General features: G+C 33.3%; 1 protein-coding gene across 4 annotated transcripts in view; it reads left to right on the top strand.

Moving 5' to 3' along the window:
• Ae2 (anion exchange protein Ae2) overlaps positions 1-26,463 on the top strand; it is a 276,285-nt gene that overhangs the window by 92,240 nt on the left and 157,582 nt on the right. For 2 of the 4 annotated variants that reach the window (XM_074172605.1, XM_074172606.1), the window contains exon 3: positions 12,702-12,846. In XM_074172605.1, coding sequence (XP_074028706.1) covers positions 12,702-12,846 — 145 coding nt within the window. Of the gene's footprint in view, positions 1-12,701; positions 12,847-23,302; positions 23,397-23,438; positions 23,595-26,463 lie in introns of those variants that run through there. The other 2 variants (XM_074172608.1, XM_074172607.1) reach the window with 2 other exon arrangements.

The following is a 26,463-nucleotide window of genomic DNA, read 5'->3' as shown; positions in this document are numbered from 1 at the left end:
TTTATTTCCCACACATACAATACAATTAGTAACATGGTAGATATACATTTGGGAAATCGCCGGAGATCAGATGGTATCATGTACTACAGTGCATGATATCTGTGTTATTATTCTCAAGCGGTAGAAGAGTAATTACATAATAGCTTTTTCTGGCCAGTCCACCGGACATTTCATATATACTTGTTACTTAGAATACAAGTTACATATACAAGTTACTCAGAAAAAAAAATAAGTTACTCAGAATAATGAATTACGCTACAGTTTCACTTAAACAAAAAATAGAAAAATCATATGTTGCAAACAAATTATTAATACCGGGTAGTTTTGGTATCAATGATCTAACATTCAAATGACCAATTTCAAAATGATTCAGCATATTTATTATTTTTTATTTTTTTTTTTTAATTTTTTAATTTATTTATCAGTTAATGTATATTTCTAGTTGATCTCAAAAATCTAACTGGTATGATATCTTTTTGTTTGTTTGAATCCAATAAATCCTCAGCAGAACGTTTGTTTGTATCTTCCCTGTCTATACGTGCTTCACTTTCTGTTTCCGTTGGGTTATTCAATCCTCTCTGCAGATCTTTATAGGTGTAGATGATATTGTCCACTATGAGAGAGTTTCCTTTCGTCTTTGCCTCGTGTCCATTACCGTGCGCAACCTTCTGCTGGGAGACAAGGAACTTTTTCAGCTGGTAGTCCTCTTGTATGTAGTCTGGTCCCCTTCAGCTTTTTAGCGTTGATGAGAACATCGGTCTTCTTCAGTCTATTGTTGATAAATTCAACAACAACAGGTCTATTTCTGTTATTCTCGAGTTTTCCGACCCTGAAAGTGTCCCTGATTGCCGCTCCGGTTAAATCAATTTCTAATTTTGATTGAAATATTCCAACATCAAGAGAGTTGCCCTCCTCTTTTATATCATTTATATCTTCACCCAGTTTTTTCAGAATTTTTGCTACATCCTCCATTTTACGCTCAGGACCTGTACTAATTTGTGAAGATGTCTCCGCTTTTTATCACTTTTTTTATTACTTAATCTGTGAACGTTTTTCAGTTTGTTTCGTTATACTCATTCTAAATTACATTCGATTCTTCTGATTTTTTTTTTATAAAGAACCTCTTTATTTATCTATATAATAACTACATAGTGTAAATATGTCCTATAAAATCTATCTATACAATTAGACTCTATCATGAACCACCTACTTCTTCTAATAACAAACCCTGTTAAATCTTTGTGTTTTGTGATGCTCCAGGTTGTTATACAATAAACCACAATAAATCCATTGCCAAACATTTGTGTCATTTTAATATTTGAATACTGTTTGAAAAATCTCTTTTGGATCACCACTTTTGTTACACTGGCTAAATTTATTATTTATTTTTTCCTTACACCATTTCCATGTATCATTCGAAAATCCGCAATCTCGTAACCGATGTGGAATGCTATCTATTTCATTGCATTTCAAACATAAACTGGAGTCACTGATTCCATGTCTCACAGTTTTTGAACCCACCGCATATATTTCGTTTATTTCTTTGTATGCAACGGATCTCCATTTTGACGAAATATTACGGTTTCCAATGACTTTCCATACCGTACTCCAATTTATATTTGTAAATTTATTTTCTATCAACGGTTTTTTGGAATAATATTTATAAATAATTTTTGTGGTCATTATAATATTTTTGTCCCATACCCAGTTGGCTTCTTGAATAAATTCATGATATTTCTTAAGAGAATTTTGTAATGGAATATTTTTGTCATTTTGAAACATAACGTTTATAGGACGACTTATATCAGATTTTGACTCCACAGCTTACCCAAGAATTTTGTAAAGTGTTAACAAACATCGATTTTGCGTTCAGTTCAAAATTTGTTAGGTTCAAACTTCCTAGTTTAATTGGTAAGTGTAGTTGCTCTCTACCCACTCTATATAGATGCCCACTCCAAATGTTATTCCCTTTAAATTATTTAATTTTTTGGCTCTGTTGTTTGGAAACTGGTAATACTTGTGCAATGACTATGCTTTAGAGAGTACATAAATATTTACAAGTTGAATTTTAATAATTAAATCTAAATTACATGAGTAATTGGCTTGTAAAATTTTGTGAATATTTTGTTTAATTAGGTTCCAATTTATTCTGATCATGTCCTTAAATTTTGCACATACTCTCATTCCCAAAATTTTAGTCTCTGATTTAACCTGAAAAATGTAGGTTTTTTTCACACTTACCAAGAGGTAGTATATATGATTTATCAAAATTTACTTTTGCATTAGATGCAGCGCAATATATTTTTATAATACCGTTCAAAATTCTTATGTCATTACGATTCGAAAAGAAAACCGTCACATCGTCCGCATAGGCTGCTATTTTTTGCTCTCCGCTCTGTATTTTAATTCCTCCTAGTGAGAAATTACATATCCTTAAGAAAGGTTCAATCGAAATGCTAAATAAAATCATCGATAAGGGACAACCCTGTCTTATGGAGCTCCTAATGTCAAAATTTTTTGAGAGATACCCGTTTACCAATACTGAGGAATTCGCAGTGTTATAAATATTCCTTATTGTCTGAATAATGTTATTGTTGAATCCCATCGCAGACATAACTTTCCAAAGATAGGAGTGGTTTACCCTATCAAAAGCCTGGTTAAAGTCTATACTAATTATGCCACCCTCAAACTGCTTGTCATCCTCCGCATGTATTATTATATCCCTTATCAAGAGCAGATTATTGAAAATTGATTTACCTATTCCACAAGTTTGTTCGTTACCTAAACTATTTGCTATAAACACTCCTAAATCTTTCAGTCAATAATTTATAATCAGCATTTAGTAAGGTAATAGGTCTCCAGTGATTAATTAAAAGAGGATTCTTTATTTTCGGTATAAGCGTGATTACAGCCATTGAGAATTCTTTTGGTGGGGGCATTGAGGTTGTAAGAATTAAATTAAGGAGTTTAGTTAGTTCATCGCCAATTTCATCAAAGAAACAAATAAAGAATTCGTAGGGAATTCAATCTATACCTGGAGTCTTCGTTTTTGAAACTGAGTTCAGAATTGTTAGTATTTCATTTTTTTTATTCCTTTGATAAGTTTATTGTTATCTGCTTCAGATATTTGTTTTTTAACATGAGCCAACATACACCGAACATCTCGATCTTGAATTTACACGGACTTGAATTTATCTTCATAATGTTCAGCTGCATACTTCAATATAGTTTTAGACGTTTTTAAAGTCTCTTCATATTCCGTTTGCAATTTTGAAATTATTGAAATTTTATTTTTTCGTTCTTTCATCAAGTCAAACAAAGGAAAGTTTTCATTGAACGGATATTTATTTTTATTTGCAAATTTTTTATCTAGATTTTTTTGTTTTAGTTCGATTATAATATTTTTTTTCTACACCCGTACTCTAACAATACACTTATATGAGCATAATCCGTTTCATAATGATATCCATTATGATACAGATTTTTCATAACGATACAGATTATCAACCAATAGAAACCCATAATTTTTCAATCAAGAATCCTGTTCCTTTGTTTGTCCTAGATTCTAACCTAAGTAACTAATTGCTTTATTTGTCAAAATCAGTTTTCATATTACCTACCTATATTATCAAAATGTCTGAAAACAGCGATATAGAAGGAATACCATCGACTCCAATATTTTTAAAAGATCAGATTAATTACAGTTGTTATATAAATATAATTAGAATATTTATAGTTTTCATATATCCATGATAATACCATTAAGTTTGTGTTTTTTTTAAATATGAGTTAATTACTATAAATGTGTTCATTACAAATATAATATTTATAGTTTTTCATTATTTATCGGGTTTAGAAAAAATAGCGTATGCAACTCTCATGTAATGGTTATTAATACACTCGCATATACCATACAAAACTCGCCTTCGGCTCGTTTCGTATCCCGGTTAATGCTCGTGTCTTAATAACCATCATTACATGATCGTTGCATAATATACTATTATTTGTCTTATTTCAATTCCAACCTGCTCACCTTGCAATATTTTTTTGTTCAGTTCCAGTAAAGCTCCTTGATAGAACTCCATAGTTTTTTTGTTCCATAGCTTTTTTGATTTCCAAATCTCTAAAGTATGATTTAACCTTTTTTTTAAAGACAGAAAACCACCATCTAATGAAATCATTATTATACCAATAATTTTGTTTAATTTTATGTATGCCCTATTTGAAATCATTAATGATTTCGTTCCTGAGACAACATTTTTTTAATTTCCAATACCCCCATCCGTACTGAAGCAGTGTAGGCCTGTTATTTATTTTTAAGTAGAATAAATACATTGAGTGATCTGAAAATGCTACAGGTTTAATTTCTGCCTTGTACACAAAATCTTTGTGTTCTTTAGATATGTATGCACGGTCAATACGAGTAGCGCAGTTGCCTCTCATATAGGTGTTTTCTATACTGTTTTTATATAATACGTTCCATGTATCAACAAGATTAGTATTTTGTATAACTTGTGAAAGCATTTCGCAAATATTTGTGTTATTTCTTGAATATTTTTGTTGTATAACGCAATTAAAATCTCCTACTAATATGACTGGCAAGTTGAAGTTGAAATGGATTAGCAAATCGTTCTGGAAAAACTCGTTTATCAATCTATAATTTTGTCCTCCTGATGGTGCATAAATGTTGACGTAACGAATATTTTCAATAGTTGCCGAAATGATCCTACCATCAAGAGAACAAAGCACGTCTTTTATATCATATCCATTTCTATATATATATATATATATATATATATATATATATATATATATATATATATATATATATATATATATATATATATATTATTTACGTCCCACGTTGACAGTCACCTATATTTGAGATCATAGTGTATCCAAAAGAGAATTTCAAACTTTCTGTATTCAGTTCTTGAACAAAAGTAATATCTACATCATGTTTTTTGATAAAGTCAAAAAACAAACCTTGTTTTACTAGATTTTTCAGACTATTACAATTTGCCGATAAACGGGAAAGCAAATTTGTTCCTATATTGATTTGATATAAAAAGTAAAGAGACACAATAGAAAAAGATCTAATACAGATCAGCGTCGCACACCGGGGAATCCGTTTCGGCATTACTTTCTTCAGATTCGTGTTGTTCGTTCACGTTAATCAATTGGCTACTGCTTATTTTCAAATGTATCTGTCGGTTCAATCATGTCTTCTTCTTGTGTAGGCGCCGTTCTCGCGTCCGCAGTTTGTTGAGAAATTCTCCTGGAGGGTTGTGGACAATAACTTCAGGCAGGGCTTCAACGAAGAACTGACTACTCACGTTTCTGCTCTCACTGAATGTCTTATCTGACTGACCACTATTTTGTTCCGTTGCAACTTCCAACTCCGAAATTGTGTCCAAGTTTGCCTGCACTTCATGCACGTCTCTATTACTCTTGAATTATCGACAATTCTCGGAGCATTAGGTCTTCTAATTTCCAAAATTCTATTAATAGGTTTCGATGAACATTCCCTTCTTTCATTACCCGATTTGTCACATATCATGCAAGTTTTTACTTGGTTTTTATATGTGACTAAGGAAGTTATTCCTTCAATAGTAACATAAGAAGGTATGTTCTTTTTCATTGAAGTTAATATCGATCTGACCCCGCTTTCAACATTATTAAATTCGTTTCCTGACCACATTTCATTCCTAATTGTTTTCACTTTTCCATATTGAGCAAAATGTTCCATCAATTTACTATTTTTGAGTTCTGGGGGAAAATCAAAAATTCTTACCCATGTATCGTCTTCCTTTGCTGAAATATAGATTTCACGATCTTGTTCCTCGTCATTATACAGTGCTAGTCAAAAGTCCCCTCCCCCCCTCGTATCTTTGGAACGGGTATACTTATAATAATGAAATTTGGAGGGTGGAAATAAACGGATGTAGGCTTCTTAACTGGTCATAACAGGTGACGCAATAGTCATAAATGACGTCACAAGGCCACTGTGACCAAAAATTTTAAATGGGACCCTATGGCAAGTGACAGCTCGTTTGAAAGGTATTGAAAATACCTATTCAGTCATACTAATTTTGTTTGGGTTTCGGCTGATTTTGATTGATAAATTGAAGAAATACGAAAATTATTGTTTTGCATTTAATTAATAAAGATTTTAAAGTACGCCTCTGGTTCATTGTCAAAAAGGTTGACGTGTTTGAATTATCTACTTGTCAAAAGTGTTTATACCTTGAAAATTTACCTAAGCTATTGTTTAACGAGACGTTTAAGTGTTTACATAGGCAAAATGGTACGTACTGTAGCCGACAAAGTAGCAGCTATCTTAATAATTGGTGAATGTAGAAACAATTTCCATGCAGCGAAACGACTGTTTAATGAGAGGTACCCCGATCGCCCTATATCGAGGGTTTATTTGAGGGAGCTTCTTCGGAAGTTTGAAGCATCAGGTAGTGTTCAAGATGCCAAACGATCTGGTCGACCAACAATTAGTGATGACAAAAAAATTGACATACTTGGAGAAATGGTAGTGAACCCTACTTCTTCCACAGCCCAAGTTGCGTCTATCTGTGAAGTCAGTCAAAGGACAGTACATAGGGTGTTGGCTAAAAACAAATTTCATCCATACAAATTAAAAATGGTGCACCAACTTTCAGATGATGACCCCGACCGAAGACTAGAATTCTGTGAAACTATGTCCGATAAAATGAACCAACAACCAGGCTACATACAGACAATTTGTTTTAGTGACGAAAGTACTTTCTTTCTCAATGGAAATGTTAACACTCAAAATGTGAGGTATTGGAGTGACACAAATCCTCACATCTTTCGTGAAAAATATACTCAATTTCCAGAAAAAGTAAATGTTTGGGCAGGTATTTTGGGAAACCACATAGTTGGGCCTCTTTTTCTCAATGCTAACTTAACCGGTGAATTGTATCTGGAGATGTTACAAACTGATATTGAGGCGTTAATTCTTGAAATTCTAGAAGATAATCCAGATGAATTCGACAACTTGGAAATAACGTTTCAACAAGATGGTGCTCCTGCACACTATTACGGTGCAGTAAGACGTTACCTAGATGAAGAATATCGTGGTAGATGGATTGGACGACGAGGTTCGATCGAATGGCCAGCTCGGTCACCGGACCTTACACCATTAGATTTTTTTCTATGGGGGTACTTGAAATATAAGGTTTACGCTACAGCACCTGACAGTATTGCCATTCTGAAACAACGAATTGTTGAAGAATGTAGGGCAATTTCCGCTGACACACTGGGACGAGTACGACAAGAGTTTAGCAATAGGATGCATTACTGCCAGGAAGTAGATGGAGCACATTTCGAACACTTATTATAAGAACTGGTTCTTAAATCTTCATTAATTAAATGCGAAACTATAATTTTCGTATTTCTTCAATTTATCAATCAAAATCAGCCGAAACCCAAACAAAATTGGTATGACTGAATAGGTATTTTCAATACCTTTCAAACGAGCTGTCACTTGCCATAGGGTCCCATTTAAAATTTTTGGTCACAGTGGCCTTGTGACGTCATTTATGACTATTGCGTCACCTGTTATGACCAGTTAAGAAGCCTACATCCGTTTATTTCCACACTCCAAATTTCATTATTATAAGTATACCCGTTCAAAAGATACGAGGGGGGGAGGGGACTTTTGACTAGCACTGTATATCAATTTTACATCTTCATATTTCTTGATTGTCCTTGAAACTAGTAGTTCTGATATTACCTTTATGTATACTTTGTTACGTATATGATCAAATTGTATGCACACAACTTGATCATTGGTAAAATTAAATTTACTTTTGATCCATCGATGTATGGTAATGTTAGGTGTTCTTTTTCTTACGTTTTTGAAGTCCAAAATTATTGTATTTCCTCTTCTTAACGACATGGCATGCCACTGTTTCACTGATAATATTTAACGAAGGTACTCTGTTTTTTTATCTCACCATTTGATTCCTTGTTTTTTGCCGCACAATTAGATATACATTTCAACTAACTAGTGAACTTTTTTCCACTTCAATTTGAAGAAACTTAGGAACGTATTTTGCACAGTTGGTGTCACGGCCACGGCCGTGAGTAACATTTTTAATTCCGATGAATTTTTGAAAATTTGGTTATCAAACTCTTACTGCGAGTGAATGTACCTCAAATTGGTGAAATTTGAAGGGTTTATTTTTGTTTTTATCCCAGACGAGCTCTAAGGAATCTTTATCTGAAAATTGTTTTTTCATAATATAATCATGAGCAAGATGGAAAATTACATTGGTGATTATTCTGAGGAAAGTTACCATAATATTAGTGACAGTTCAGACAAGGTTTCGGAAAATCAAGGTGGTTTTAGCGAAGGCATCTACAGAAACAGCAATAAAGAAGACACATAAGCCAAGCCAAACCTGAAGAAGATACCAGTAGTAGGTGGATTGACGTCGAATCTGACCGACAATGATATTTTATCTCATTTCGATCAGTTTTTTTATTATAAAATTCAATTCTGGAGAAGTTGTGGACAATCTGTTAAAAATGACAACTCCGAAGATAAATGAAACAAAAATCGTTATTAGCAGAGTTTTGCCAACAGGAGGAGCAACGTGATCAGTGATCAGAGGTCGTGGAGGAAGGGGCAGCTACGGAATTTACAATTTGAAGCGAAACAATATTGGATTTGCCAGCTCCTCACGTCTTGGGTCCTACCAAAATCCTCGGAGACACACCACTACAATTATGCCTTCTTCACGATCACGGTGGCAAAGATACCAGCCTTACTAGAAGACCCCTGTATTATCCATATTCAAGTTTTTTTTATTTTTCAAATTGGATTATCAAACTCTCACTCTGAGTAAATATACCTCAAATGGTAGTAAGATGATAACTCACCGAACCCAAAGGAGATACCATAATGGTAAAAGGATCAACGTCGAATCTGACCGACAATGACATTTTAACTTATTTTGAACAGTTTGGCAAAATGTTGGAGGTAAAAATGCCGTATGATACTATTAGAAAGCAGAGGGAAGGTTTTTTCATTATAAGATACAATTCTGAAGAAGTTGTAGACAATCTGCTAAAAATTACAAATCCGATGATCAACGGAACAGAAATCATTGTGAGCAGAGCTTTGCCAACAGGAAACAATGTTGAGATACACCAGTATTCAGAGGTCGTGGAAGCGAAAGTTACGGCATTCAAAATTTGCAGAGAAATAATGTTGACTTCGCCAACTCCTCGGTTCCTAGAACCTACCAAAGTCCTCGAAGATTTCCCGTTGCAATTATGCGTTCTTCACAACTACATGGGCAAAGATACCAGCCTTACTAGAAGACCCACGTGTTATCCATATTCAAGTAGTCATTTTCATATTGTATCTTGATTATTTCATTGTATTTTCATTTCAGGTATTATTGCTTAATATAACTGATATTATAGCTTTTCATTCTAATTTTATTTGTTCTTTGATATATTTCGGATCATGTAGAACAATGGAAGTCCGAAATTCCATATAGATCGTATTCAAAAGGAGGTCAAAAAAAGTTTTCTATATGTTTCGTATATATATGAAATATTTGATAAAATAACGAAAACAATGTTTCACAACTTCCGTTCCTCACAAAGAACTTAAACAATTATATAGTTCCCTAATGGAGAGCCATTTGAAATATGGTATAACAGCATGGGGATCAGCTCTGCGTGTACACCTCAATCCCGTAGAGGTATTACACAGGATATTAATAGAGTTGATTGTGTCTAGAAATTCGCGTTTCTCGTCAGATCTCCTGTATAAATAGTGTGAAGTTATGGATATCAGACAATTATATTACTATTGTACAGTCGTGAAGTATCATTTCAGCTAAAATGAAGCATCATCACGAAACCATGACTATAACACACGACATCGCTACCAACTAACCTAACCTACTGTTAAAAAGTCAATTTCACAAAGAGCATATTCTTTCATGGCAACTAAATTATAAAACGCTGTACCTCACAAAATAAAAAGTTCTTATTACAAAACAATATTCAAAAAACAAATAAGAAAACACATTCTCGAATGTGTTAGATCGACGGTCAGCAATAGGCGATCCGTTTGCCAAATATTGTAATGTGTTATATACCAAGTATAAAAATTAATACGTAGATAAGGCATAGTATACCTTTATTATTTGAAGTAATATTTTTAAGCCACATAGAATTCAACTAAGTATGTACTTATTTTATTTCAAGTTGCCAAGTCATTCTGATTACCAAGTACCTACAACTGATATGGTTTTATTAGTTTCGTATCTACCCTGTGTGTGATTTGTTTTGTGATTTTTCGCGTTTTCATAATGTTTTCGTACCTATGCTAATATGGATTCTAAAAATCGTTAAGTGGATAGTGAAAGTTAGAGGTTTCTGGCAGAATAGACTAAACAATATTGTTTTACGCTGCCTAATAGGCCTTAAGCGGTTCTAGTGTGCATTTATTATAAGCAATAAAACTGTCGCTATTGTTAAGAGTGGTAATTTGAAGCGGCCCTACGAAACAACTCATCAGCAATTTCACAATAATTTTTCTTTTGGCAGTAAGGCTCGTAAGGAAAAACTTCATCCATATCTCCAGCCATATCTCCATCCAAACACAAAATTACTAGTTCGTTGCATAAGCGAGCATGAAAAATGCACAAAAGCAGCGCTACGTCTGTGCTGTACGCTTAATAAACAGCAGAAACCATTTTCAGATTCTGAGATGGTGAGAAAATGTATGGCACTTTTTGAATAAAAAAAAATGTTGTCGCAGAAATGTTTGCTGCCGATATTAAATTAAAAGCACTCTTCTTGAACTTCTGTAATAAGCACCTTGCTACGCCATAGCACTTGATGAATCATGTGACATTGTTGATGATGAACACATGTCAATTTTCGTAAGATTTCTTAATATTTAGTGTCAAATTTTTAGGGAAGAGTCGCTAGCAATATTGCCGTTGAAAGGTTACAGTCGAGGAGAAGATTTATTCAAGGTCACTGATGAATTTATTACTAAATCTAACATCAGTTAAGATACAATGGTGTCGCTTTCAACTGATGTGACACCAGCCATAATTGACAAAGAAAAGGGTGTGGTAAAGGAAATCAGGGATAAAAACTCAGGTCTAATATCGTATCAGTGCATAATTTAGTGGAAACTTAGTGCTACACTGAAAGAAGTGATGGACAGCTGGGTCAAGTTGAATAATTTTATGAGATCTCATTCTGCTCTTCAGCACCGGCATTTCAAGGAGTTTCTCTCTGACAGCGTATTCTAACTTATCTGCAACACGATCAAATGTTCGTTGGCTAAGTAAAGGTCAAGTTATTGAAAGTTTCTGGCTGAAAAAAGAAGAAGTAACCTCCTTGCAAAACTTAGATAAGGAGGGAGCCAGAAAGCACAAACAAGCGTGATATGCTGGTCGTAGCGTTTTTTAAAGATATAGATATAGAAATATTCAAATAGGCTCAACACAATCACAAGGAAATGGAAAATTAGTATGTCATCTGATACAAAACGTGTCTGCTTTTCGTCGCAAGCTGGATATTTTTGAAAAAGATATCGCAAGACAAGAATCTATTTATATTCCGACAATTCTTCAATATAAAAAGAACTCTAAAGAAGAATTGCAGTGTTTGTAAAATTTCTTGCCGATTTCAGGAAAGAATTTGCTACAAGATTCCAAGACTCTGCAGAGATGGGCAAACTGTCTCCGTTTCTTAAATCGTCATTTGAAGTTGATGTAGCAGTAGACTGGACAGATATGGCTGCCAAAGGCATGACTTCAAATAGAGATAATTTATTTGCAAGAAGATGTGTCTTTGTAAATATATAAAACGGTATCCACTGAAAAATTTTAAACCAAACATTGCAAGATACAGGCTATAAATTTGGTCACTATGTTAGGCTCGACATGTGTATCGGAAACATCTTTCTCAAAGATTAATTTTTTGAAAAATAAATATCTTTCGAGAAAACCGGATGGCCACCTAGAAGGCATACTTTTAATTTCATGTTCCTATTGAGAACCAAACTATTAAAAACTGGCTCAAGACCGTCGGTGTGATTTCACACATTAATTTTACGTCATGTGTTTTATAATTCAGAATTTGATTTGAAACCAAAATAAACTAGTTGCCGACCCCTGTGTTAGAGTGAAATAAGTCAGTCTTAGTCAAATTTATCCCAAAGTTGTGTCATACTGTATTGTGAGTAGCATAATCTTATCCATATTTCCTAAGATTTTATCTTTTTGTACATTAATATTTTGTTCTTATAGGACGTGTAATATTTGTCCTAGGTTTTATCTATTTTTCTAGTATTTAATCGGCCTATTTCACCCCAAGCCGAAATGTAATTTGTTTACCTGAAACACCAAATTCACAAAATTCAATAAAATGTTTTGCAGTTTCTACTACATGAACGCCATATTTACTTTTTCACAAATATTTATATACATTCATATACTTTATAACTTCTTGCGAAACAAGAGCTCTGCTATTATCGCCAAACCACTTTGTTCACATATTTTGTATTGATTGTACCCTAATATATATACTTTGTGAATAAAGTTATTATTATTATGATTATTATTATTATTATGCAAATTCCAGAAAACTTTTGCTACGCTTACTTATCGTATAATTTGTTACAGAATGATGGCAGTAGCAACGTGCCGGAGGTGCAACTCGATGAAGAATGTGCAAAAGTCTTTGCCATGGACAGTGATTCCATCGGCTTCGACTTTCATGATCCGCCATTTTCCGGGCAGCCAAAATTTGGGGAGAAAGATTACATTCGTGAGTATCTCACTTTTCATTAATTCAATGAATTATTTTTGTTCTCTTCAAAGGAAACATCATAAGAAATGTGAACTCTTCCAAATGCAGCCGATTCATCATTGTGGACCCTAAACAAGTTCAAAGTTTTACTGAAACGTCTATTCAACATTGAACTGCCAAGAAAATGAAATTTTAGACCTAGTGGCCCATGATAGTGGCGGTAATTTTTGGAGATTGATTCGAAACTTCCCGCTTTTTGTTTTGAATCTCATAAATGACTTGCCCAGTACCTAAATCCTGTCTCAAAGGTGCTTTATTTTAATGATTTAGCATAGGTATATGCAATATGCTTATAGCATAGGATAATAAACATTTAGACGTACTTTCACTACAACTTTTGTCTGATCATGTAAAGATTGAAATATCCATAAAACAATAATACCCTTACAACGCCCTACAAGTGAAAAAGTTTCCTCAGGTTGCTATGCTGTACCATCTGAACAAGTTAGTATTTACTGCGCAAAATCCGCTTAGTGTTCTTTAATAAATTATTTATCATTCAGGTCATTTCCCAATATTAACATTCGTGTTTCAATGGCTCTCAGATGTCTATCTAAAGTAAAAGCCACAACTTCACATAAACCCATATTTGCTACTCATAAAATACCTATCTTTGTAACAATTTTCATTCGAGAGATGATGTGATATCACAAGCATTAAGTGAACTTTAGAATAGTTAACAACAGACATAATCGTATAATTAGTCAGTTATTTTCACCTGTCTTTCTTAAAATTACTTTCAGAAAGTAATTCTTTTTCGTTCTTTAAAGTATGTATATGTATCTTTATTACGCGAAATGTTTGACATTTTAAGAAAAAAATTAGGAGAATATACCCCAATAACTAATTTTTTCACAGACGGAAATTATAAATACAAGTTTGTGGCTGATGGGTAGATTCGTTTAATGCGATAGCTCAGTCATTGCGGAAGCACATGCGTTACAACCCTGCTTTCAAATAGCCCCATAAAAGGTATAATGAACTATGATCAGGTGATCTAGTGGGCCATTCCATTGTTTCGTTTCTTCCTATACGCCAATCGGGAAAGGTTCTGCGTACAATTGTAGCAAAATGTTGACACCATTTTATGCAGTTAAAAGTATTGGCTGTTTGAATGTCGGGAAAACCCTAGGTCATCTCAGGAATTTCATCAGAACAGTATGAACTGACTCAATGTTGTATTTAGCACAATACCAGCCCTTTCATTGATATTTGGGATCGTTGCGTATGCTGTTCTTGCATCCAGTGTGGTTTTCCATCATTCCAAAAATTGAGATATGAAATTGGTATTTCTATTCTTCGGCCCATCTTGTACTCGCAGAATTCAGTTTTTTTGTCAAAAATGATTGATAGAGATGACTCCTGTATTTAAATCATCAGGTAGTCCCTTACTGTAAAGCTGCTAATAAAATTATATAGATTAATTATTGAATATTTTCAGGAGCTGAAAGGTCTACCTTGTTTTGGTGCATCCCTCAAAAATCCAATTTTTACCAATTTTCGCATCATTCTTTCGCTCTTGTATCCTCAGTACAGTACAGAGAAAGCATCTTTTGATGTTGAGCTTTCTCTTCTCATCAATTCCCCAAACAACATAAACACCAAGCTGTAAATTGCATCTTTTAAATGATGTAAATTTAAAAAAAATTTTCATTTCCAATATGTCATTTATGAATTTTGATGGCCAAGATTTCTAATGCCAATATTCAAATACAAGACGAATTTCGTAACGAATTCACCAAGTAATTGAGCCATCTGCGAGGCGAAATGATTTATCAGCTATTTGAGTTACAAATTAGCTATTAATTGATGTTGTTTACTATTCAATTCGCATCATCACTGTTACAATTGGTGACGAATTAGTTGTTAATGGATTTTCACAAATGATTCATTTTCTTTCAGAAAGAAGTGGATTACTAGGGCCAGGTGTCAATCCTCTTTTCCGTTGAATCTACATATATTCCCACTTGATCTCGTAGGCTTCAAAACAATCAATGACTGTTAAGGGAGAAAGTTAACGCAAAGAGAGTAAATTTTTCGAATAAAATTCGAAAAATTATCCATGCTTGTCGGAAAACAACCACTTTCTTAGCAAATACCTAATAAATACCTCTTGGTTGAGATTGATAAACGAAGTGTTGTATCCTATTCAAGTCTTTGGGCACTGCACGTCCTGTTATTCTCTGGATTTTCGTCTATCACGAATTACATACCGACAACAACCATTCATTTCTTTGAGGTTTACTGGAAAATGATGAAAATTCTTCTACTCTGAGTTATAGAGATTCAAGTCATTCATAAGAAATAGATGGTTTTTATATTTCTCGGGTCTCCGAGAGAGCCACACAGTATCCACGAATAGTTCTAAGCACCACATATGTTTAAAAAAATGTCAATGACAAAAGTTGTTGGAAGAGTCACCCTGAAAAATTAACAAACCTCTATACAAAAATTGTAAAAAACTAAATCAGAAGAGAAGCAGTATATAACAGGGTTAACCTCTACCCTACATATTCATACTAGGGGTACTCAGTTAGTTTTGCCGATAATACCTCACATTCATGAGATGTTCTCAAAGTAATTATTGCTCAATATGTGAAACAATGGTTTGACTGCTAACAGTTATTGATAAAGAACGAAATATCTTCCGTTTACATTCTACCAGTGTATCATCTTACCTAATTTTGTCTGTTAAAAAATAGTTGTAAATGATAATAATATCATTAGGGGAAATATGTACAAAATGACATAGTTTTGTTTTTGTATCATAATTTTTATTGATAGTTCACACCACATCCATAGCTTACATCAATCATCTTTGGTCCTTACATTATCGAAACAGAAAAAAAAAACAAAATATGTTTAAGAAAAATCTTCAGCGTCTTGGGCGCATTTTTGGATTTTATTTCAATTGTCGGTCGCAGGGGTGTGAGAGATGGTTATCGAAAAAACAGATTTTTGAACATATAGAAAATATCGATTAATTTTGAGAGTTTAGTACTCGATATTTCTTTTGATTCAATTTGTTATTTGCGTTGTAATTATTAAATCAGTTCTTCGATTCAATAATGAAAAGTATGGATTGAAATATCAGACAAAACACACATGTTAAGTTTGTTATGTTCGCAAACAGTCATAACATTGTGTGGACGTTGATATAATCCATATCGATAGAAGTACGGTAGAAATCTAACCATTATTGGAAAAAGCTGAATTGAAACGTTTTTTCTTGTATACGTCTTGATAAATATTGATGGTTTCAGTGGGCAGATAGATCTGTTTTCTTTTTTTCCTAGTACGTGATTCAAATGAGCCGTTTTTCCATTTACTCTGCGATCGAAGTGAAAGAGGACTCGCCTCTAATCCGTGACATCGTGAAATTAACTTCACGAGAATGAAGTCTCGAAGGAAAGGAACATATTATCCGTTTTATTCGTTCGTGTTTATTCGTTCTTCTCTATCTTTCAATCGAATGAGTCAATAGACATATGTAATTTTATCAAATGATGAGTATTTTTTCGAATTCATTGTTAGGAAAGGAAGGCTTTCCTCTTCTCCATCTTCATACAAAAAAAAGTGGAAACTTTCAGCGAAACAAAGAAAGCAATTGATTTCGTTTCATTTTCGGGCACATTAACTGACTTGAATTGAGCTTAATGATGGATCAGTGTCCTTCTCACTTTCTTTTATTTCCCCCCTCTTCTTTTCTCTTCCTCAATCTTTCCCATCCATATTCTTTTCTAGTATATTTGAAGATCAGAAGAATTGGAAAAACCTGGAAATAAGCAACCAGGAAATTTCGGTAATGTCTCGGAGCGGTTACAATAATCCATATAGCTAGGCAAGGTTGCACTATAGCTGTAGCACTATAACGGTTCTGTAAAGACTTCTCTAACGAGACGCACGTCGAGAGATGGTATTTTTGTTCTAATTAGGAAAAAGTGTTGTCATTAGATTCATTTTACACCAGAGGTTTCTAATTCTACTTCTCAAGGTGAGAATTTTTTGTTAAGAACAGCTTCAACAGAGATGAATTATTCAAATCATTTTGTTTGTTCATCAGACATTGTTAATTTTTGAATGTAATAATTTTCACAATCTCCGGATCTTCGTTTGATTTTTGTAAATATGATTCACCAGATATTTTCATTATAATCCTTCCACCCATCCATAACAAAACACGAAAGTATTAGCATTTAACAGCATGATCCGCCAACTTATAAATGTTCCTTTGTCTTAGGCCGGTGACATACTTCGCGATTTCCGAGCGGCTTTTCCCAACGCGGTTTCCGAGCGGATTTTTTTATTTTTATGCCAATCCCTGCATTTGAATGGAAGATGACAGAGTTTGTGATTTTTGACGGCGGCAAATTCTTACAGTCCACCGGTCGTCAGATTGAGAGCGACATTCGGAGGGTAAAGGCGACCAAGTAGAGGGGGGACCCAGGTGAACGAATGGGACAGTGTTGGCTATTTCCGAGCAGTTTTTCAGTTGCGATTCGGGCATGGAAGTGGAAACTTTAATTCATAGCGTAGAAAATCACCCTTGTTTGTTGGACAAAAGCCTTTCTTCCTGGTTCCTCTTTCGGTACACGTCGTACCTCCTTGGGTGGCGTCATCCAGCAAGAGCGCCTTCTGCTTCTAAAGTGTAAAGGAATACCACCATTTAATGTTGAAATGTCGCAGCAACAGCAGCAGACTTCGTAGTAGTTGGGTTGAAGGCGCGAACGATACTAAAGGACGATATGGGAATATTTCGCCTCCAGTCAGAAATCCGGACTGCCCGGAAATCGCGGACACTGTCAGATACTCACTATAGCGATTTTTACTCAGCAATTTCCGCTCGAAACCGCGCTGGAAAAAACCGCTGTGGATATAATGGATATAACAGCAATTCAGATCGACAAAAATTGATGTGTCTTCTGAGCGCTGATTCACACAGACATTCATCTTTCCCTTTTCTCCATTTTCATTCATGTGTTTTTGAAGAAATATACATGCAATAACTGGATCCATTTTTTTATACAGTCACACTTGTTTGTGTAGGAAGATGTCGACTCATCGATTGAACCTAACACTAGACAAGAAACGATTGAGCAAAGGCGCCATTTCATTTAAAAACGCCGCGATTTTTGTCTCAAAACGACAAATGGCAAAAAGAATTTTTTTCTTTCGTGTAATTCAATGTTTATATGGAAGTATCTGTTTCAGGAGGACTTTCTTTCAGTTTGTGTCTGAAAGTTACTTCTTTGCATGATCTACACATCCATGTTACTCATTTTTAAATTGATTATTTTCTTCCTTTCTTTGGAAGATTCCTTCATCCCTTTTTTTGTATCAAGATGGAGTAGTAGAGAGCCAAAAACGTTCTTTCCCAAAAATTTATCACTCCTAAAAATATAACCCCTTCAATTCAAATAATAATATTGATACGAACAAACCAATATCAAAATTCAGGGTAGAGCCAGTTATAAAATTCCACACATGCTATGAAAAACGTCTACCTTATTTTATTTTTCAGTTACTTACTAGGCAGGGCACTCAACAATCATAGCATAATTTAGTCGGCCCGCAAAAAATAATATCTACATAAAGTTTTGCTAACTCCGAATAGCAATTATGAAATTCAATACATGTGAGGTTGTTCCATGAACTAAAAATAACATTATTGAATCATTTACTCTGGTTTCGATTTGGAATGAATTATTATTCACAAGCGAGCTTTTAGGGTTGCTACTTATTCTACCATATTATACGTGTGACCGACGGTATTGCCTTATTTATCAAGGAGGGTAATTTTTCAATACCTGTCAACTGACTGCCATAAATTTGTGAAAGTTTAAGGGTTTTATGGTATTAGGAATATCGACATTTTCCACATTCTGAAATGTTTGTGCTTTCTCTCGAATTTCTGGACACGTGTAGGATTTCACGATCGGTTTCTAACAAATCATTTGCTGTTTTTGCGTTTCTTAGCTATGGTCCGCTGGTTTTTATGCCTAACATTTCATGTGCAACTGCGGAAGACTTTATCAGAGGAGAATCAATACTATATCGAATCATAAAAGACGTTCGTTTGAACTTGAATTATTTTCGCACCGAATTGATTCACTGGAAGAACTATTATGTGAAAGTTATTCAATAGATGACAGGAAAGCCCAAAAAGTTGCATTCATGATCCAGTTCCTGATAGTGCCATCTAGATCTATCTTAGATATGTGGTTGTTGTTATGTTTAAAATATGTTTGTTCCGTTAACCAGATATCGCATCCCTACAAACGACAACCCTCTCAGAAGTTGAAACTTGTGCGAGCTAAGGACTAAGGAGGTTTTACCTTTTAACGTGTGATTCCTAACAACCCGTGTTAGTAAGTAGATACCCGATTCAATTTTTATTTCAGTTTGTTTTACCAAAATCTTCGGAACTTGGAATTTGTCGAAATTTGTATTATTAACCCTTGGAATAAGGAATTCCTTTCAGGAACTTCATATGACCTTTGAATTAGTAAAGATGAATTAATTTACAGTTTTAGGTCACACAGTTCACTTTCCTTAAAGAATAACTCATATTTCGGGAAAAATCCATATATCTCGTTAACTACTTCTGATCGATCTCAAAAGCTTGATATCGAAATTATTATGTTTTTTCAAGTGAATCTAAATTTTTTAGCATTTAGCCTAGAGTTGCCAGCTCTAAATTTGTACAACAGAACAGATTGTTTTATTTCATTATGCTCATTTTTTATATTGTTAACTAATCTTGTTTAAGTTATTTAATTTTTCATTATTCATAATCGGGGTTTTCCAGTTGGTCTCAAATGTACTGGTCTTTCTAATCCAGTTATTTATGCTCATAAAATTCAATATTTCCAAACATCTTTTCTCAAGCAATCCGTACATTTTCAATTCCTGAATTACTCCTGGTATCCCTTAACTTGGGAATTACCCACTTTTATGATCTCTCCTACCTATATCAAGCCAAACCTTTGTTCATCCCTACAATAGCGAAATCTGAAACCCCTTCTCTAAATACCTACCGATGTGGAATATTGCTATTTTGTAAAATTAATTCATTACGATTCAAACAGAACAGTTAGAATAAATCTTGTCTTGTCTACAGTACATCTAGATAGTTATTTTGCTTATCCTAATCTATCCTATCCACCCTATTATTGTATCGCAAACTTGTTGCTTCTAGTAACTATATATGTTTATTCATTCATACACAATTGAAATAGTTAGTTGTAACACTTCAATTGGAAATATTTACATATTAATGTTTGTAGGCAAAAATGGTGGTGTGTTATCATCTGAAGAACTCGTCGACTTTGAGTGTACGAACAAAATTACATTTACATATATTTATAGATATATATATTTCTACAAATTCACTTGCTTACATGTACTTTTATAAACCAATCAGAAAATTATTAAGAGTACCTACCCACAAATAGCAAACTCCACTTATACGTCATAACTTTCTAGTAAGGCTGGTATCTTTGCCACCGTGGTCGTGAAGAACGCATAATTGCAACGGGAAATCTTCGAGGACTTTGGTAGGTCCTAGGACCTGGGGAGTTGGCGAAGGCAACATCGTTTCTCTGCAAGTTATGAATACCGTAATTTCCTGTGCTTCCACGACCCCTGACCACTTGGCTGCTCCTCATCACGATATTGTCTCCTGTTGGCAAAACTCTGCTCAGAACGATTTTTGTTTCATTTATCTTCGGATTTGTCATTTTCAGTAGATTGTCCACAACTTCTCCAGAATCATATCTTATAATGAAGAAACCTTTCCTCTGCTTTTTGATAATGTCATACGGCATTGTAACCTCCAACATTTTGCCAAACTGGTCGAAATAATTTAAAATGTCATTGTCGGTCAAATTCGACGTTAATCCTGCTACCACTATGGTATCTCCTTTAGGTTCGGCTGTTGTGTCCTTTCTAGTACTGTCCCTGCCGATTATTTCACTAAAATCACCTTGATTTTCCTTGTTAGTGACAATACTCTCTGAACTATCACCATCATTCATATTATGTGATGTGATGTGATTTTCCATATTGATTTTGATTATAATATGAAATGGCAATTTTTAGATGAAGTACACACTCGAAGTTATAACTGAAACTAACTCTAATTTCCCATGGTCACTCCCTTTTATTTTCGAAAATTAATTTTAGGTACATTCATTAATAGGTACATTATGAAGTTTTTCCATGTGTTCCGGGTAATCTCAATAAAATTGTACCTAGAATACCTTTACCCAATTTACCTGAATTTAATTGCCAGGTATCGATGAAGAATAGTTGATATTGACATAATATTGAAAATTTTAGAATCGATACAATATCACATTGTGAAGAAAATACGTATGAAATTGAATTATTTTTAAATATAAATTCATAAAAAAAATATTTTTTATCAGATGATAGCAAAGTATCAGCGTTAACTCGATTTGTCTTGGATATTATCAATGGTATTCAGGACAATTCACAATATACTTGTAAACTAGTATATTAATTACTAAAAAAATCTTAGCCAGTTATTGCAATATATTACTAAATATCTTAAATTATAAATGAAAATAATAAATGTTTCAATATAAATTTCACAATTTATTGATTGATTAATTTTTTGATGTTTCTTATTTTCACATGTTATATTTTCGTCCTCGAAACAAGTTCTTGCACTTATCGCATAAGTTCATTATTCCTTTCCACCATGTACTCATCAGTGTATTCAAAATATTGCAGTGAATAAAGTTATTATTATTATTATTGAAAAAAATTAAATAAAAAATTTCATATTGCTACTCAGTGCTTAGCAAATATCAATATTGGTACACCCTCTTAAAAATTTTTCCTGCCGTTCTCGAAATATCTCGTTTATTTCTGTGTGCATTTGGTTCATTTGTAATCCTTGGCATATACTTTTACAAACGAATGCTATTTTTGAATGGGAATATTCACACCTAGCGTAAACATGTCCAATTAATTTATCCTTCACCTTTTCAGTAAATAAACACTGGTGTAGTATTTATAGTGTTTGCATCGTCTTAGAAATTTAATGTCAATGGAATTACATTGGGTAAACACTTTGTACCCGCTGGTTCAATAAGAGAACATGAGTTTATGAAGCCAAAACTAACTGGAATATCGATATATTGATTGATATAACTTACATGAATTTCCCCTGTAAACAATCGAGCTATTGAAATTCGATTGAAGTATGCATGAAAAGAAATGTTTGCTACAGAAATAATTTCAGTATTGTTCACTTTATGTGAGATTTTTCACTAAACGAAGCCTCAACACTTGTATATACAATTGATTTTTCAGGCATATTTTCTCAGGGTATGAAATATATTATTCTGTACATGAATAAAAACCTTCTGCACGAAAAAGAGACAGTACAAATGTTTTGAAATCAAAGTTACCTATTAGGAATTCAAAATACATTTGAAGTGTTACTTCTATAAAAACAGGTACAATATTGGCATTTCATGCGAATCCTAATTAGATTAGGTTGATTTAGAAAGCACAAATTAATACTTTGCGAGGAATAAAACTCAAAGTCGTCTCCACAATTTAATGTCATCATTTGATGTTAGTGCAGTAAAACCATCAATTAGAACATGCTTCGAACCTATATGGGTTCATCATCAGCTAATATTTAAACTTATACAATAAAAGGAAAAACAATGTTACAATAGTTGATACAATGCAGTATAAAGAACTTACCTGGAGAAGAAAATGTTTTTTATTATTTTATATTTCATAATGAAAAAGAAAAGGAATCATCACGTGTTGTTAATGAAAGGAATGGTCACAATGACCTATTAGTAATAATGAAAATTTTTATGGTAGAAAATTAAAAAAAAAACATTATTATTATGTCAGTGTGACCATTCCTTTCATTAACAACACGCGATAATTCTTTTTCTTTTCCATTATAAAATATAAAATAATGGAACATATTGTATTGTTTTTGTATACTTTCATCCATTTTTTTTGTATCAGATGGAGTAGTAGAAAGCCAAAAACTTTCTTTCCCAAAAATTAATCACTCCTAAAAATATAACCCTTTCAAATCACATTCACAATATTTTGTAATTAACTTTGAAGCTAATAAACATTTTTGACTCGACTTGAATAACTTGATAGCATGCAAAGCATCAATACTTTTTGGAAAGGCGGGAGAATTTACAAAGTAGCGACTTTATATCTGAAAGATACGCCCATGACAAGAATATAATAAAAGAACAAGAAAGTTTGAAGTTAGATGCATCTCACTTCACAAACCACTCTGTACGAGACATGTACAGAACCTTCGTTTTTCTTTGGATTTTTTTAATATTTTACTTTTTATTTTCTACTCGATTTGCCATTTTGTTTGCGATCACACTAAATAGGAATCCGTGAATGTCCTATGAAAGTTTCTTAAAAAAGGTCAAGGAAGCTAACCAGATATCAATGCCTTTTTTGATAATGGAGAATTCATCCCAGTAAGTCAGTCACATAATAGACGTAGAATTTTATTGAACGACAGTAAGGGGTTCAGATCCAAATATTTCCTATGTACGTCTCGAGTTTAGACGAAATACAGTTTCAGTTTTTGCCACTGTGTAATATTTCTATTGATGAAAAAATATAAAGTTCGGTTTCAAAATTGTTATAAACTCTGTTTCAAAATGAATATCTGAGTAAGTATCACTTACATTTTATTCTAAACTGGTTCTACACAATTGGAAACGATACTGATGGAAATTAAATTTCGATGTGATATTTCAGAAAATGTAACATCTTGAAAATATTCAGTCATTCCAAAAAAATTCATCAGTTCAACTCTCCTTGACACAACTGCTATGATAGCTATGATCTCAGATAACCTGAGATCAAACAGGTTCCGCCTAACCAAATATAAGAAAAAATCACTGAATTATCTACAATATATTACCATCGAAATTGAAATCATTAAGTATACATTAATTCAAAATAAGGATAAAAACTTACTTATGATCCATTTATTGCACAAGTAAGTTCTTTATACTGCATTGTATCAACTATTGTAACATTGTTTTTCCTTTTATTGTATAAGTTCAAATATTAGCTGATGAGGTTTCTATTCATGTACATACCCTGAGAAAATATGCCTGAAAAATTAATTGTATATACAAGTGTTGAGGCTTCGTTTAGTGAAAAATCTCACATAAAGTGAACAATACTGAAATTATTTCTGTAGCAAACATTTCTTTTCATGCATACTTCAATCGAATTTCAATAGCTCGATTGTTTACAGGGGAAATTCATGTAAGTTAATCAATCAATATATCGATATTCCAGTTAGTTTTGGCTTCATAAACTCATGTTCTCTTATCGAACCAGCGTGTACAAAGTGTTTACCCAATGTAATTCCATTGACATTAAATTTCTAAGACTATGCAAACACTATAAATACTACACCAGTGTTTATTTATTGAAAAGGTGAAGGATAAATTAATTGGACATGTTTACGCTAGGTGTGAATATTCCCATTCAAAAATAGCATTCGTTTGTAAAAGTATATGCCAAGGATTACAAATGAACCAAATGCACACAGAAACAAACGAGATATCTCGAGCACGGCAAGAAAAATTTTTAAGAGGGTGTACCAATATTGATATTTGCTAAGCACTGAGTAGCAATATAAAATTTTTTATTTAATTTTTTTCAATAATAATAATAATAACTTTATTCACTGCAACATTTTGAATACACTGATGAGTACATGGTGGAAGGGAATAATGAACTTATGCGATAAGTGCAAGAACTTGTTTCGAGGACGAAAATATAACATGTGAAAATAAGGAACATCAAAAAATTAATCAATCAATAAATTGTGAAATTTATATTGAAACATTTATTATTTTCATTTATAATTTAAGATATTTAGTAATATATTGCAATAACTGGCTAAGATTTTTTTAGTAATTAATATACTAGTTTACAAGTATATTGTGAATTGTCCTGAATACCATTGATAATATCCAAGACAAATCGAGTTAACGCTGATACTTTGCTATCATCTGATAAAAAATATTTTTTTTATGAATTTATATTTAAAAATAATTCAATTTCATACGTATTTTCTTCACAATGTGATATTGTATCGATTCTAAAATTTTCAATATTATGTCAATATCAACTATTCTTCATCGATACCTGGCAATTAAATTCAGGTAAATTGGGTAAAGGTATTCTAGGTACAATTTTATTGAGATTACCCGGAACACATGGAACAACTTCATAATGTACCTATTAATGAATGTACCTAAAATTAATTTTCGAAAATAAAAGGGAGTGACCATGGGAAATTAGAGTTAGTTTCAGTTATAACTTCGAGTGTGTACTTCATCTAAAAATTGCCATTTCATATTATAATCAAAATCAATATGGAAAATCACATCACATCACATAATATGAATGATGGTGATAGTTCAGAGAGTATTGTCACTAACAAGGAAAATCAAGGTGATTTTAGTGAAATAATCGGCAGGGACAGTACTAGAAAGGACACAACAGCCGAACCTAAAGGAGATACCATAGTGGTAGCAGGATTAACGTCGAATTTGACCGACAATGACATTTTAAATTATTTCGACCAGTTTGGCAAAATGTTGGAGGTTACAATGCCGTATGACATTATCAAAAAGCAGAGGAAAGGTTTCTTCATTATAAGATATAATTCTGGAGAAGTTGTGGACAATCTACTGAAAATGACAAATCCGAAGATAAATGAAACAAAAATCGTTCTGAGCAGAGTTTTGCCAACAGGAGACAATATCGTGATGAGGAGCAGCCAAGTGGTCAGGGGTCGTGGAAGCACAGGAAATTACGGTATTCATAACTTGCAGAGAAATGATGTTGCCTTCGCCAACTCCCCAGGTCCTAGGACCTACCAAAGTCCCCGAAGATTTCCCGTTGCAATTATGCGTTCTTCACGACCTCGGTGGCAAAGATACCAGCCTTACTAGAAAGTTATGACGTATAAGTGGAGTTTGCTATTTGTGGGTAGGTACTCTTAATAATTTTCTGATTGGTTTATAAAAGTACATGTAAGCAAGTGAATTTGTAGAAATATATATATCTATAAATATATGTAAATGTAATTTTGTTTGTACACAAATGATTTGTTAGAAACCGGTCGTGAAATCCTACACGTGTCCAGAAATTCGAGAGAAAGCACAAACATTTCAGAATGTGGAAAATGTCGATATTCCTAATACCATAAAACCCCTAAACTTTCACAAATTTATGGCAGTCAGTTGACAGGTATTGAAAAATTACCCTCCTTGATAAATAAGGCAATACCGTCGGTCACACGTATAATATGGTAGAATAAGTAGCAACCCTAAAAGCTCGCTTGTGAGTAATAATTCATTCCAAATGGAAACCAGAGTAAATGATTCAATAATGTTATTTTTAGTTCATGGAACAACCTCACATGTATTGAATTTCATAATTGCTATTCGGAGTTAGCAAAACTTTATGTAGATATTGTTTTTTGCGGGCTGACTATAAATTATGCTATAC

The sequence above is a fragment of the Leptinotarsa decemlineata genome, unplaced genomic scaffold, assembly GCF_025532065.1.
Source record: "Leptinotarsa decemlineata unplaced genomic scaffold, Ldec_3_MD MMD2_tig00000133_RagTag_RagTag, whole genome shotgun sequence".
In the NCBI taxonomy this organism is placed as follows: Eukaryota; Metazoa; Arthropoda; class Insecta; order Coleoptera; family Chrysomelidae; genus Leptinotarsa; species Leptinotarsa decemlineata.
This window is presented reverse-complemented; position numbering and strand designations above follow the sequence as displayed.